Source organism: Sylvia atricapilla, chromosome 10 (genome assembly GCF_009819655.1).
Source record: "Sylvia atricapilla isolate bSylAtr1 chromosome 10, bSylAtr1.pri, whole genome shotgun sequence".
Taxonomy (NCBI): Eukaryota; Metazoa; Chordata; class Aves; order Passeriformes; family Sylviidae; genus Sylvia; species Sylvia atricapilla.
This window is the reverse complement of record NC_089149.1, coordinates 117,787-130,720: the sequence shown is the minus strand read 5'-3', so window position 1 is coordinate 130,720 and position 12,934 is coordinate 117,787. Positions and strand designations below refer to the sequence as shown.

Below are 12,934 nucleotides of genomic sequence, written 5' to 3'. Positions count from 1 at the left end.
TCAGTATCTGCTATATATTAGCTCACGTTAGAAAGCCATCATGTGGCTGGGTGTCTCTTAGAAGCAGTAGCTCATTGATTTTGGTTTTAGATATCATAGCTTGCTCCCTGTTATTTTTTCTCCCATCTCCCACAAAGATTTATGTACTCTCTTTATTGATATCCCAAAGTTGGGCACTATGCAGCTACCCACCCCTTTGTTGAATGCTGATGAGAAACATTCCTTGTTCCCAAAGGCTTCATATAAATCAGACAAGATAAATGTGAGATGAGGTGCAGGACAGCTGCTCACCACAGATGAAAGAATAGATATGAGATGGTGCACAGTGTGTGTTGAAATAAAGGGTACTCTCAAATTCCTGGGCAATAAGTAGAACAGGTGGGACAGACAGCTGTTAAGGATTTTTTGCAATTTATCGTCTTGTACAACATAATTCTCAGTACCTATATCAAACTGTTTAACATTTCTGCATATTGCTTTCAGTGCTTTTAAGTACTTCTAGATTCTTTAGATGTCTTCCAGTGTAAATACACACTACATGAAATATATTTTCTGAAAGCACAGGCCACAGAAACATTGTTTCAGGAAGAAAATTTTAGGGAACAGATATGGGCAGTATCAAGAAGCATGGAGACATCCAGCCTTGTAAGCTAGTTTGTGAAAATTTGTTGCAGAATTTTTTTAAAGCAGCATACTGGTTGATTTAAATCCCTCAAATGTCTCCATTCCCTCTTATTTTCTCCTTGATTCCTCTGGAAAATAGCCTTTTCTTTTAAAGTTTTTGAAAGTTCTTTCTAAAAGTTATTTTTGCCTTTGAGCTAGCTCTCTATTATCTTTCCTGTCTCTTTCATAGCACTGTGCTCAACACAGCTAAATTGAACTTCTGCAAAAAGATTAATAAACAACATTTGCACTCATGTATAGATTGGAAGCTCTGAGGAGTAACAGGCTACCTAACTGACCTGAATAAAAATTGTAACCCAAATTTGTATTTTGCATGAGAATACCCTCTTTTTAAGTGGAAGCTGTTTCACAAAAATAAATATGAATGTGAGAGTTGTATTTCACTTATTTTATTCCATGATGATGGATTTCAGGAAGGCTGGAAAGGACATCAGGGCTTCAAAACACTGGTGGGAGGAAGAGCCCTTCATTCTCATCTCCATAGCCAGAGTCAGTGCATCTCTGGGGGCTGCCTTGTGGAGTGGCTGCAGAAGGGATCCTCCCAGGGTGAGGAGAGGTGTCTGCAATATTCCTATTCGTTAGACAGTTCCATCTCCCTGGAAGAATAAAAACATGGAGGTCATTTCCTGGCTACTATTGCTGGGACTGTCAAAGGATTGTGTTATTTCCTGATGGTGACAGTGTAAGGTTTTGGCAGTAGGTTAGAAAGTCATGATCATGGAGCTGAAGGAAGGCCAGTTTAGATTCTCTGTCAGCTAGAGGTGTGTATGGAACTTGTCAGTACACAAAGTAACAGAGGAGAATATCATCCATTGCTCACCCCACAACATCCGCAGCATTTGCAGTCCCCACAGAGGGTTCCAAACAGGCCATTCACCATCTGAATGCCACAGAGCACTCCCTGGATCCCACTCATGATCAGCAGCAAGGAGAAGAGGGCCAGGTGCCATGGGACAATATTTTCAGGTGACATACACAGATTCCACAATGCATGGTCACCAAGGTAATCCCTACAGGAAAACAAAATAGTTAGGAAGAAAACTATATCAGCTTACAGAGGAGGTCTCTCATCACTGGGAGGTTGTCACTGCTGTGACATGGCCGAGGGTAAGAATTTCCATTGTCACACTGGTGCTACTTATCTAGAAATACACTTCAGTTTGTTTTCTGGGTAAGTTGTAGCAAGTGATTTGAAAAAAGCAAGACATCAGAAGGGTGCAATTGGAGATAAGTATGTGTTTGATACAATTGAACATTTTTTTAGTGTTTTAGGAAGAAAAGATCTTAGCCAAGCATGTGCCAAATGAGTTTTATCTGTTCTAGTGTTTTGTCAGGAGCATTTTTGCTGCTTTCACTTGATTACAGTTTTTTTGTTTGTTTGTTTTGGTGGGGGTTTTTTTGTTGTGTTTGTTGTTGTTGTTGTTTTGTTTGTTTGGTTGGTTGGTTTTGGGTTTTTTTGTGGTGTTTTTTTGGGAGGGAGGTGAGGTGGGTGGACTGTGATCAGGGTATGTAATCCAGTATCTCAAAGTACAGTAGGGAACAAGGAATTACATTGTAATCAAAACAACTGAATTATCAAATCATGAAATGATGCAAGTCACTTCTTCCCCGCTGAACTGAAAATAACAGCTTTTGTTCTAGATGCCTCATCTAAAGTAAATGTAGTAACGTCACATTTTGATTTAATTGTAAACTGCTTAGGCACTGGCTATATTTCGTCTGGCTATTCTTAGTGCTGACTTGTTTGTGTTCTTGTCAAATGATTTCTGGACTGCAACCAAAACCATTTGAAACAGCATATTTCCAAATATTCTCAGAATGAGACTAAGTGATTTGGTTTTTTTGCCCTCACTAGCCCATGAACAAATAATCCTCTATCTGTATACTTCTTGGGGTTTTTTCTGTTGTTGTTTGTTTGTTTGTTTGTTTTTCTTTCCTTCCAACCTGAGGTATAATTTTTTTTATATATGTTATATAAGAAAGGCTGCCAGGTCCCTTTTGACTGAGGCAGACTGCATTAAATGTTCTGAGGTAATGAGAAGTTTACTGCAGCCCTTGCTGTTCTGTTCTGGTCACACCTGCTCTCCTCAGTAGCACACTGTGTCCTATTGTTTGTTGAACTTGTCTTGACTTCTGCAAGAGCAGTGGGATTGCTGGGGTTAAGTGATAAATATACATGGCAGCAAAAATTTGAGTTGCATAGCATGAGAAGAAGCAACTTCCAAATGCCATAGCCAAAATAAATTTATAAATAGATAATATATATAATAATATATAATAATGTACATATCATATATAATATACAATTGAACTATACAATGTATAATAATATAGAGAGATCTTAATATTATATTATTATATTATATTATATTATAATGCTATAACATATTATTAATATAAATATACATTATTGATACATAGTAATATTATATAATATACAATATATAATGTTAATATATTAATATTATATAGTTTCTATATATCGTTAATAACACAATTATATAATTATATTGTTCTATATTATAGAATATAATTAATATAATTAATATCATTAATATCATTAATATAGTTATATATAATTGTAATATGTATTATTATACATATATTATAATATTATAAAATATATTATTAGTAGTAATGTTTTAAGTACCATTAAATTTCAATAGAATCATAGAATCGTAGAATCCCAGAATGGTTTGCGTAAGAAAGGACCTGAAAGATCATCTCTTTCCAATGCCCCTGCCATGGTCAGGGACTCCTTCCACTGTCCCATGTTGCTCCATGCCATGTCCATCCTGGCCTTGGACAGGACACAGGGACTCAGGGCTGGGCCATGCACAGCTTCTCTTGGCAGCCTGTGCCAGTACCTCAGCACCCTCATAGGGAAGAATTTTTTCCTGATATTTGATCTAAACCTACTCTTAGTTTAAAGCCGTTATATTGTCCTGTCACTACATGGTCTTATACAAAGTCCCTCTCCATATTTCTTGTAGGTTCCCATCAGGTACTGGAAAGCCACAATCAGGTCACCCTAAAGCTTCCCTTCTCCAGGCTGAACAATCCCAATTCTTGCAGCCTTTCCTCATGGAAGAGGTGTTCCATTCCTCTGATCATCTTGATACCTTCCTCCATCTGTGTAATGCATTAATGAAGATACAAAATAGCGCCAGTCCCAGTAGGGATCCCTTAGGGATGCCTCAATGATGCCCATAAGGATCCTGAGCCACTGCCTACCACCCTCTGGATGCCACCATCTAACCAATCCTTCTCCATCTAACAGTTCACCCATCAAATCCATCTCTCTCCAATTTAGAGAGCAGGATACTGTGTGGGATTGTGTCCAAATAAATGACTTCTGTAGTCCTTCCTTTATCCACTGATGGAGTCACCCCATCATAGAAGGCCACTGGGTTTGTCAACCAGGGCTTGCCAAATCACTCCCCTGTCCTCGGTGTGCACCATCAGACCTTCTAGGAGGAGCTGTTCCATGATCTTCTCAGGCACAGAGGTGAGGCTGACAGGTCGATGGCTCCCAGAGTCCTCCTTTCTACCCTTTTTAAAGATGGATGTGTTGATTCCTCTTTTCCAGCCACATGGGGCTCCACCTGACTGCCAGGACTTTTCAAATATGAAGAATGGCTTGGCAATTACATCAGCCAATTCCTTCAGGACTCTGAGAGGTGTCAGAATGTGTCACTGCTATTCATCTAAGTGGAATTTATCCCCATATGTTACTTATCATCCCAAGAATAACCTAGGAAGAGGCTGTGCATTTCTCTTTATCGGCCCCTCTGAAACTCAGTGGTTTTGGTTGTAAATGTTGCTGTGTGCTGCACTTCTAAGAGCTTCTATAATTTAGACAAATGGTGTCATTCCTGTTTTCATACAACGGACTTGGAATTTGAATCATCTCACAAACTTAAAACATATATATATATATATATATATATACATTTTTTTTTTTTTTTTTTTTTGATTGTGTTGTCTTACCCATCCTGGAAAGGGTAGGTCCAGTTTCCTGTAGTTTGACATTTAGGGCCTTTGTTTATGGCTACTGCTGACAAAATGAAACAGTATCCAGCTCCCACAACTCCAACGGCAGCAAATATTATAGAAGAAAACATCTGATGAAGAGAAAAATAAGGTTATTTTGGTTCTCATTCAAACAATTAAATGCGCTTTTAATGTCAGTTAACATTCCTCAAATTCAGCTGTTAAATAGTCAAATACTCAGCACCTAAACAGCTAGTCTGTTAGTATTCATTGCATAGTAAATGAGTAATGCATACCTGCACTGGTATTTTAGAGCTTTATGAGCATTGGCCCCATGTGCCTGAGGAGGAGAAGGCAGAGGCTGGCAGCAGATGGCACTGCTCCTCTCTGGGGCCTCCTGTTCCAGGGCTCCTGTTCCTCGGCAGCCAGATGTTTTTTCTGAGGAGATCGCCAACAAGACTGAAGTCTTGGACCACACAAGGCATTTTTAAAAAATCTACGGAATCCTTCACAAGTTAGCTTTGGCATCTTGGTTACATTTGGACACATAATTGTAGTTCTCCTTCCCAGATGTCCCTTTAGGTTTCATATTAGTCTACTTTATCTCCTCATAGGTACTTACCAGTGTTAGCTCTAGTAGAGCGATTGGAATGGATGGGAAAGTATGTTTGGCTTTTTATTACAGAATTTTCAATATATACTAATATGTAAGTAAATAATGCAAAAACTGATGCCCTGCTTGAATTCTGAAATACTTGTAGCCATAACAGTTTGTAGGTAGAGGTAGTGTCCTTTATTGGAATAAAGTGATACAGGTGGAGGAAAAAACCCCCATACTTTCAGGTCTTAGAATCATTTGGGTTGGAAACAACCTCTAATACCACCAAATCTTACGTGAGTTTTTGTTCAGACCTCAAGACTCTTGTCTTGAGTCCTGGCATGCATTTTTATCTTGATATATTTCACTGGGGAAACCTTAAAATTATGCTTTTGCAGCAAACATACAAACTAACATACAAGGATTTCATACGTAGGATTTCAGCTAACATACAAGACCAAATTTGTTTCTCAGTTATGCTGATGGTGATAAGGCCTGTAGGGCTCCTGTAGTGCAGTGTACTTGGTCTTGACTCTATTAATATTCCAAATCAGCTGCACTCTAACACACCTGTCAGCAAAGGAAGCAGGTTGCTTTGCAGGATTGCAAGCAGCACCACACACGTGCAGGTTGGCTGCTACTCAGCCAGCACTCACTGTGGTCACTGCAGTGTGCCTGTGGGCACTGTGGTGTGACCTCTGGCACTGCAGTGTGACTATGGACACTGCAGTGTGACTGTGGTCACTGCAGTGTGACTGCAGGCACTGCAGTGTGACCTCTGGCACTGCACGTGACCATGGGGACTGCAGTGTGCCCGTGCCCCTGGTCACCACCTGGCTGAGCAGCAGCAAAACCCCAATGCCTGGGTATTTGTAGAGTGGTATGTGCTCTGTAAATCTCAGCTAGCTTCTCTTCACTGCTTGCAGAAAATGGATCATGCAGTGTTGTAAAGATAAACAAATGGTTCCATTTCCTCCCTCTCAAAGTTCAACCTGTTTTGTTGGTACTGCATGAAGGACAGTATCAAATGCAGAATTTAGGGAAAGCTCTTTGGTCAACCTCATAGGTATGAATCTTTTCCTATTTATTTTTCTCTTTCTCTTTCTCTTTTTTTTTTCCCCAATTGAAAATCTGTTCCTTTATTTTAAAAATGTAATGATCTACTTGATCCAATAATTTATTTTGAAAGGACATATTTTCTTAGTAGAAATAAAATGTTTTTCTCATTTAATTTTTAAACTAAAATGCTTGAGATGTTTACTAGTGTCTGAAAGTATCCTTTGGAAACTTTTCTAGTGTGAAAGGAAGCTGTAAATTCAAGGTGGAGTCTTGTCCACACTGCTTAAAATAGGAGGTTGGATTAGGTGACCTGCCGAGGTGTATTCCTTCCTGAAATTTCTTGTAAATCTAACGAGATACAGCTCATTTTGTGGGCTTGCAGTGAGTTGGGAATGTAGTGTCTGACTGCCAGGTTAATTTTAAAAGCTTCCGACAAAAATTGGCTAAGGAGAGAACTGTTGTACTCTGCAAAACAAAGTGTAGATCTTTCACCTATAAATTTTAAAAGTGATAGTAACTATAAGTATCTTGTCCTGGCAAAATCCAATGAGGCCATACTATTGTGGTACCTGTGGTAAAATATCAGGGGAATAATACAATTTTTAAAACCTGTTATTTCCACTTCCCAGCACTCAAACAAATGGCAGGGCTGTGTGTCCCACACTCAAGACAGCCTCTGTCTAGACTCACAATGACTGTGAGAGGAAGATTCATATATCAGGAACAGTTTAGCTTTTACTTTTTTTGCCATGTTTCCTTCCACTTACCGCAAACCTCTTTCCACAGCCCCGATTACCACAACATCCACAGCAATCATTATTCTGAAGGCCCAAAAATACCAAGGCAGGGAAGATCATCTAGAAATAATAGAAATACAGTTTGAATTGGGATGAATTCAAGTTATATTTTCTTTTAAATATAATAATTCTATGGGTTTGGTTTTTTTCTTATCATTAGCTTAAGTTACTTATTGACAAGCCTTTGGTTGACTTAAAAGTTATTTGTTTATCAAACAGGAATTTGCAGTCCTGAGAAAATTCAACAATACAAGTCATGGCTGCCAGTAGAGGGAAGGTAGGAATGTCTGAATATAGATACTTACCAATACACCCGATCCCAATATCCCTCCGAAGTACCAAACTTCATCTGTAATGTGTGCACTGTCGTCAGCCACTTTTCCTCCAGGGAAAAACAACAAAATGTTAGCAAGGGTGCAGAGCACAGCCAGGGGGATAAGAGTGCCTCCCAGGCACTTGGCACAGCCTCCCGTACACATGCTTCTTTAAAGGAATTGCAAACACAGTTGAAGACAAAATAAAGTCTCTCAGATATTCTCAGAACTGATTTATAAGAAGAAGCTTCTCAGTGTACTTTGCAAAATCCAGTTTCTGTTGTGCCGTTAGAGGAGCTGAGCCTGTAGAATGCTCCTGTCAGTGTTCCCACAGTCCATCCAAAATGCACAGTGCTGGCTTTTTATATGTCCTTGCAGCTGTGATGTCAATTTTCTGAACGTCCGTAAATGAAATAATGTGCAGGGCAGCCTCTCATTTTACTATAACTCACAAACTCTGTTAATATTTTACTAAGGTGGCTGACACACCTCATAATCTGGGCTCGGGTCATGGGTAGATATCTGTCTTAGTTCTGGATCATCATTTTTGCAACACAGGACCTTTCTTCATATTAGAAAACACTTACTTTGCAAGGACTGACTTAAAAAACGCAAAATGAGTCAGCTGATATGAATAATATATCCATAGTCCAAGTTTTTACATGTCATGAGACAGTTCTGTAACTGAAGTAGTAGAGAAACTAGATAATATAAATATGAGCTGGTAAAGACCAATAAAGATACACATCCACAAACCCGAGAAAGGTCTTGGACGGCAGAAGGAAGAGAAGCACTTATTTATTGATATTAGGCAGTTGGACTGTGCCTCAGGGCACATGTTTCTTCTTTGTTTTGGAGATTAAAAGGGTTTTTTTAATTTATTTTGTGATTTCATGCTCTACATGATGGCAGACTGTTTGCAGGAAAGACTGAATTAGAAATGCTTTAATATTTAATAGCCCTCTTCACCAAACATTAAGTTATATGATGAAGATGACTCAAAACCTGACAGTATTTTCCATATATCGCATTTTGAAATTATGGCATATGCCATATTTTAGGATAACTCACACATTTTTTTTCCCTTTCATACAAGAACATTTCATATAACATATATCTAAGCTTATTGAATAAATGATGGCAAGAAATGATTGTCACTACTTCCAATCATACAGATTCTATAATATATTAGGAAGACCAGAGGATGGGTTTCTTAGGAGGGCCAGTCCTAGGAATTCCAGGATCTGTCGTGCTGAGCAGACTCATGATTTCTGAGGAAATGACACTAGTTTACTTTGTAAAAGGTTTTATTCAGTTATTTATTAAGACAAATTTTTGAGTGCCTTCTCAATTTGGCATATAATGCAACATGAATCAAGTCAACAGGTTCTTGGTATGAATCACAGATTTAGCAGAACAACCTGGACAGTGAGAGTGGTTGTTCCTGGTGGACTGGAAGATCCCTATTAATCATAGTGTGTTCCATGCTGTTGGCACAGGAGCCTGCAGCTGATGATTTACCAGTTTCTGGAAGCTGTGTGATTTTTTGCTTTTCATGTGTCATCATGATTTCCCTCTTAGTTTTTTTGCTAAAACTAGTGGGGGCTATGAAGGACACGTGCTGTTTGGTACAGTTTGGCAGGCATGGCCGTTAGCATCCCACACTGCTCAGCCAGAGCATCTGTCTCTGCCAGGTGCTGGGAGCTGCCAATGTGCTGCCAGCCATGTCGTGGCATTGTCGTGTCTGATCCAGGACCTGCTGTTCCTCTGTGCAGGGTAGACATTGCCCGTGGTGTTGCCACTGGTTTGTTGGCTGGTCCCTGAAGGAGAGAGGAGCCTCTGATCCCATCTGTGTAACAAAAACATGCATATGGCCCCTACGGATAGCATTTTGAAAGGCACATGCTCATAAATTTAACTTTTCATCTCAAGAAGGACAGCTATTATGCAATTGAAGAGCAGGCAGAGAAAAAAAGTCCTGAGAGCACAGCCTACGTGTGGTATTCAGTAGGATGTCAGTTGGGCCAATATAATCAGTTTCCATGGCTTTCGGCAGCCAGGTATTGATTCTATGGCAAAGATTCAGAACCTGAAAACTCACTATACATCACCTGATACATTAAATAGGCTTTCACGACGTTTCCATTTGGTAGACAGCATCTGTAATTTGGCTCCCACTTACAGTGGCTCAGTAATAGGTACAGGGAAAATGTTTGCTGTAGCTGGAATATAAGTAAGTCTTAGTTGACTTCATTCCCCTTCTTTATATGACTAGAATGTGGCTTTTTTGCAGTTGTGAATTCTGGCTTGCAGTTAAGAGGAAAAGTTTTAAGTTGTATTGCATCCAGCACCCTGCCATCCTGATTCACAGCAAGTGGTTCAAAGGCAGATTCTTCTACCAGGTTGTTGCCAGGTGTTCACTCCTGTGCTTTCTCTTCCTCCACTCACTAACATAGCCAGTGCCACTGAAGTCTAGCCAGACCCCTCTGTCCAACTATACTCATTTATGCATGGAGTTTTTAAACTATTGTTGGGTTTTATGTAAGGGCTTAAGCTACACATTGTTTTCAGCAGGAATGTGGCATCCAGCCTGAGCTGGAAAGCAGTACTCAGAATGAGTCAAGTATTTTCCCCAGGGAAAAACTGAGTGGCTTGCACACTTGGCTGCTCTTAAAGAGGCTCTCCCCTTCCATTCCTGCCCATATTTTTCATCTCCGGCCATCTATGTGGGAGGAGTGATCCATTGTCAAACATTAGTCACAATTCTTCTGGAATAAATTCTTCATCTTGGAGACTCTGAGGGCTGATAACTGGGGTGGAGCCAGTCTTTGAGTGTTGTGTCATCCTGTCCTCTTGAACAGCATGTTTCGAGGAACTGTGGTATCATAACAGAAGACAGACACTCCTTTCTGTCTGGTGTGAAGGTGTTCCTTCACTCCTTGTCTCCTGAGCCATACAAAGTCCATGCTGTGCAAAGAGGTGAAATGACACATTTTACTGTGGAAAACTGTAGGAATATCAGGCCACTCAGTTTTGGTAGTTTCAGGAGGATGCAAGCAGTGCTGATACTTTTCAAATTTTGTATTTTGATGTATCTAGTAATTTGGAATTGTAGCTTTGTCTTGATCAGGTTCTTGTGTCAATTACTGAACTCATTAGACTGTTATGACCTGAGGTCATGAGTCCTTGCTCTTGTGGTTTGTGTAGCTGCTTCCATAGTCTAAACACAGTTTAGATATCTGGAGCTTGATAAGCTTGTGACAGGTACTGACCCTCCCTTAAATTGAGCCAGGAGGGACAGGGATGGTACAGATTTATAGATAGGATGGGATTTACAGTAGCCTAGTAGAAAACAGATCTGTTCAAGCCTCTGCTGGTGCTAGTAAACTTGTGTGTATGCGCATTTACATATTAAAAAATGTATAATTTATAAAATATATATGATGACACATTGATGTCAAGAAAGAAATACTGAAGGATGTTCCTGCATAAGATGGCTCTTAATACACATAATATGGTGTGGTAGTCACTTGGTGTTGTGCTGTTCCATTGAGGGCTGGAGAGAGTCTGGGTAAACTGTGCACCAAGTTCCTCTCTTTAAAGAGATTGCAAAGGAGAATGAGCTGAAAAATGTCTCCCTTCATGTGACTAAAATCTTCATTGCAGCAAAGGATCACATTAGCACAGGCTGTTCTTTGGAGACTTCCAAAAAGCCCTCCAGCTCTGACAGCTGTATAGTAAAGGGGTACATTCAGTGGGGATGTACTGAGGGGACAGACCCTACTCCTCTTGTCCGAGATTCAGCCACTGCCTGTGAAATGCATGGATATGCAATGCATGTTAGTGAGAAGCTGAAAGAGGGGAGCTGTAAATGTACAAAAGTAAAAGGCATCATTACACCCTATACACAACTTTGGCATGGGACAAATCAATTCCCTTTCCTATTCCCAGACTCCTCTGTCAGACCTGGGTGTTGGCTGTGTGTGAGGCACCTGAGGGCAGAGGGGAAGGTGCCTAAGGAAAAGCCAGGTGTCATGGACTTCCTCACAATGGGTTTCCTGTCCTAGCCCCAGGACTCTCCCAAGCTCTGAGCACAGACTGTCGATGTACACAGCATTTCCCTCATATCTTTTTGACCTTTGTCAAAGCTCAGATAAGACCTTATGGCAAGTGTAGCTTGGACTGGGGGGTGTCCTCAGTGACACGTGGACATCACATCACCATGAATACAAAAAGCCAAGTATGCTGATCATGAGTGTCTAGGAGAATTGGGCTGGAAGGCACATTAGAACTACTGTATTTAACAGTACTTTAACTTTACACTTCTTTGCTCTTCTATTGTTCTGTAGTCATGTTCTGTTTTACTTGTCTCTGTTTTACATGTCCCCACTGCCTGTTCACCAACTCCCACAAATTCCCTTATCAACATGGAATGTCTTGTGTAAGGGTTTTAGTAAAATTCCATTCCTTCATTCTCCTCAAGACATACTCTGAACATGAGTTACAAAAGTAACTGTCAACCACTAGCAAAGGGGCATGTGGGCTCTAAGCAATCTCTGATGCTTCTCTTATTTAAATTACTACATAAATTATTACATACTGTTACATTTTTTAAGTCTTGTGATATTTATTTTTGTTCATTCATATGAAATATGTGTTGTTATTTATTAATGAAATTGCCTTTTTTGTAATCCACAATGTCTGTAGGAGAAAACAAGGGAACTTCAGAATAGCTGTGGACCATCTAAGCACCACTGAAGTACTTTAAATAATGAGGACAAAAATTCCACCTAAGATATTTTCAAAAATGGGATAACAAAGAGATTGTTTCCTTTAGGGTCACCTGTTATTTCTCTCTTTGGGAGTGTATGCTCTATTGTCTTGTAATGAGTTTTTGCCAAGTCACACAAATTATTATTTACAGCGATTATACAGCATTTGCTGTTACATATTCTTCCCATCACTGTGCATGCTGAAGTGCACAACTGTCCATCAGGTACAATCATCCTCTTGCTGATGTAATTTGGATTTTCTTCTTCCTCTTGACTTCACAAAAGCAGGCAAACAAGCAGGAGATGCCTGGGAAACCATGCCAGTTGGTTCAAATTTTAGAAACAGAGTGATCTGCCTCCTAATTTTCCCAGATGCATTTGTTATTCCCTGCTTGCAGGGAAGTGTCACAGAATGCTATCACTGGGTTTGGTTTTCTGTAACTTCTTTCTCAGTGACCATTTGGCACTGACTTATATATCTTTAGAGCCCAATGTTAATCCTGATTCAGTGTATTTCTGAAAAGTGCAACAATATACAGTGTGTCTCCATGTGTATTATCCTCAAAAAAACCCAGTGCTTTTCATGCTTTGGTCTGCTTCTAGTTTCATTTTTTAGAAGTCAGCGTACCTGATGTTTCACAAGAAAATTTCAGTTGTAAGTAGCATTTGTATAAGGACTCTAATTCTTTGGAAAAGTGAGAAAATGAAATTACTGTT

At 39.7% G+C, this 12,934-nt stretch overlaps 1 protein-coding gene across 1 annotated transcript; it reads right to left on the bottom strand.

Annotated features, from left to right (window-relative positions):
* Positions 1–1,057: 1,057 nt before the first annotated feature.
* Positions 1,058–7,834, bottom strand: TM4SF4 (transmembrane 4 L six family member 4). Its single transcript, XM_066325594.1, has 5 exons — positions 7,437–7,834; positions 7,102–7,191; positions 4,675–4,808; positions 1,505–1,694; positions 1,058–1,280 (listed from the first exon to the last, which is right to left on the bottom strand). The coding sequence occupies exons 1-5, from the start codon at positions 7,608–7,610 to the stop codon at positions 1,263–1,265; spliced, it is 606 nt and encodes a 201-aa protein (XP_066181691.1). The 5' UTR covers positions 7,611–7,834; the 3' UTR covers positions 1,058–1,262.
* Positions 7,835–12,934: the final 5,100 nt, after the last annotated feature.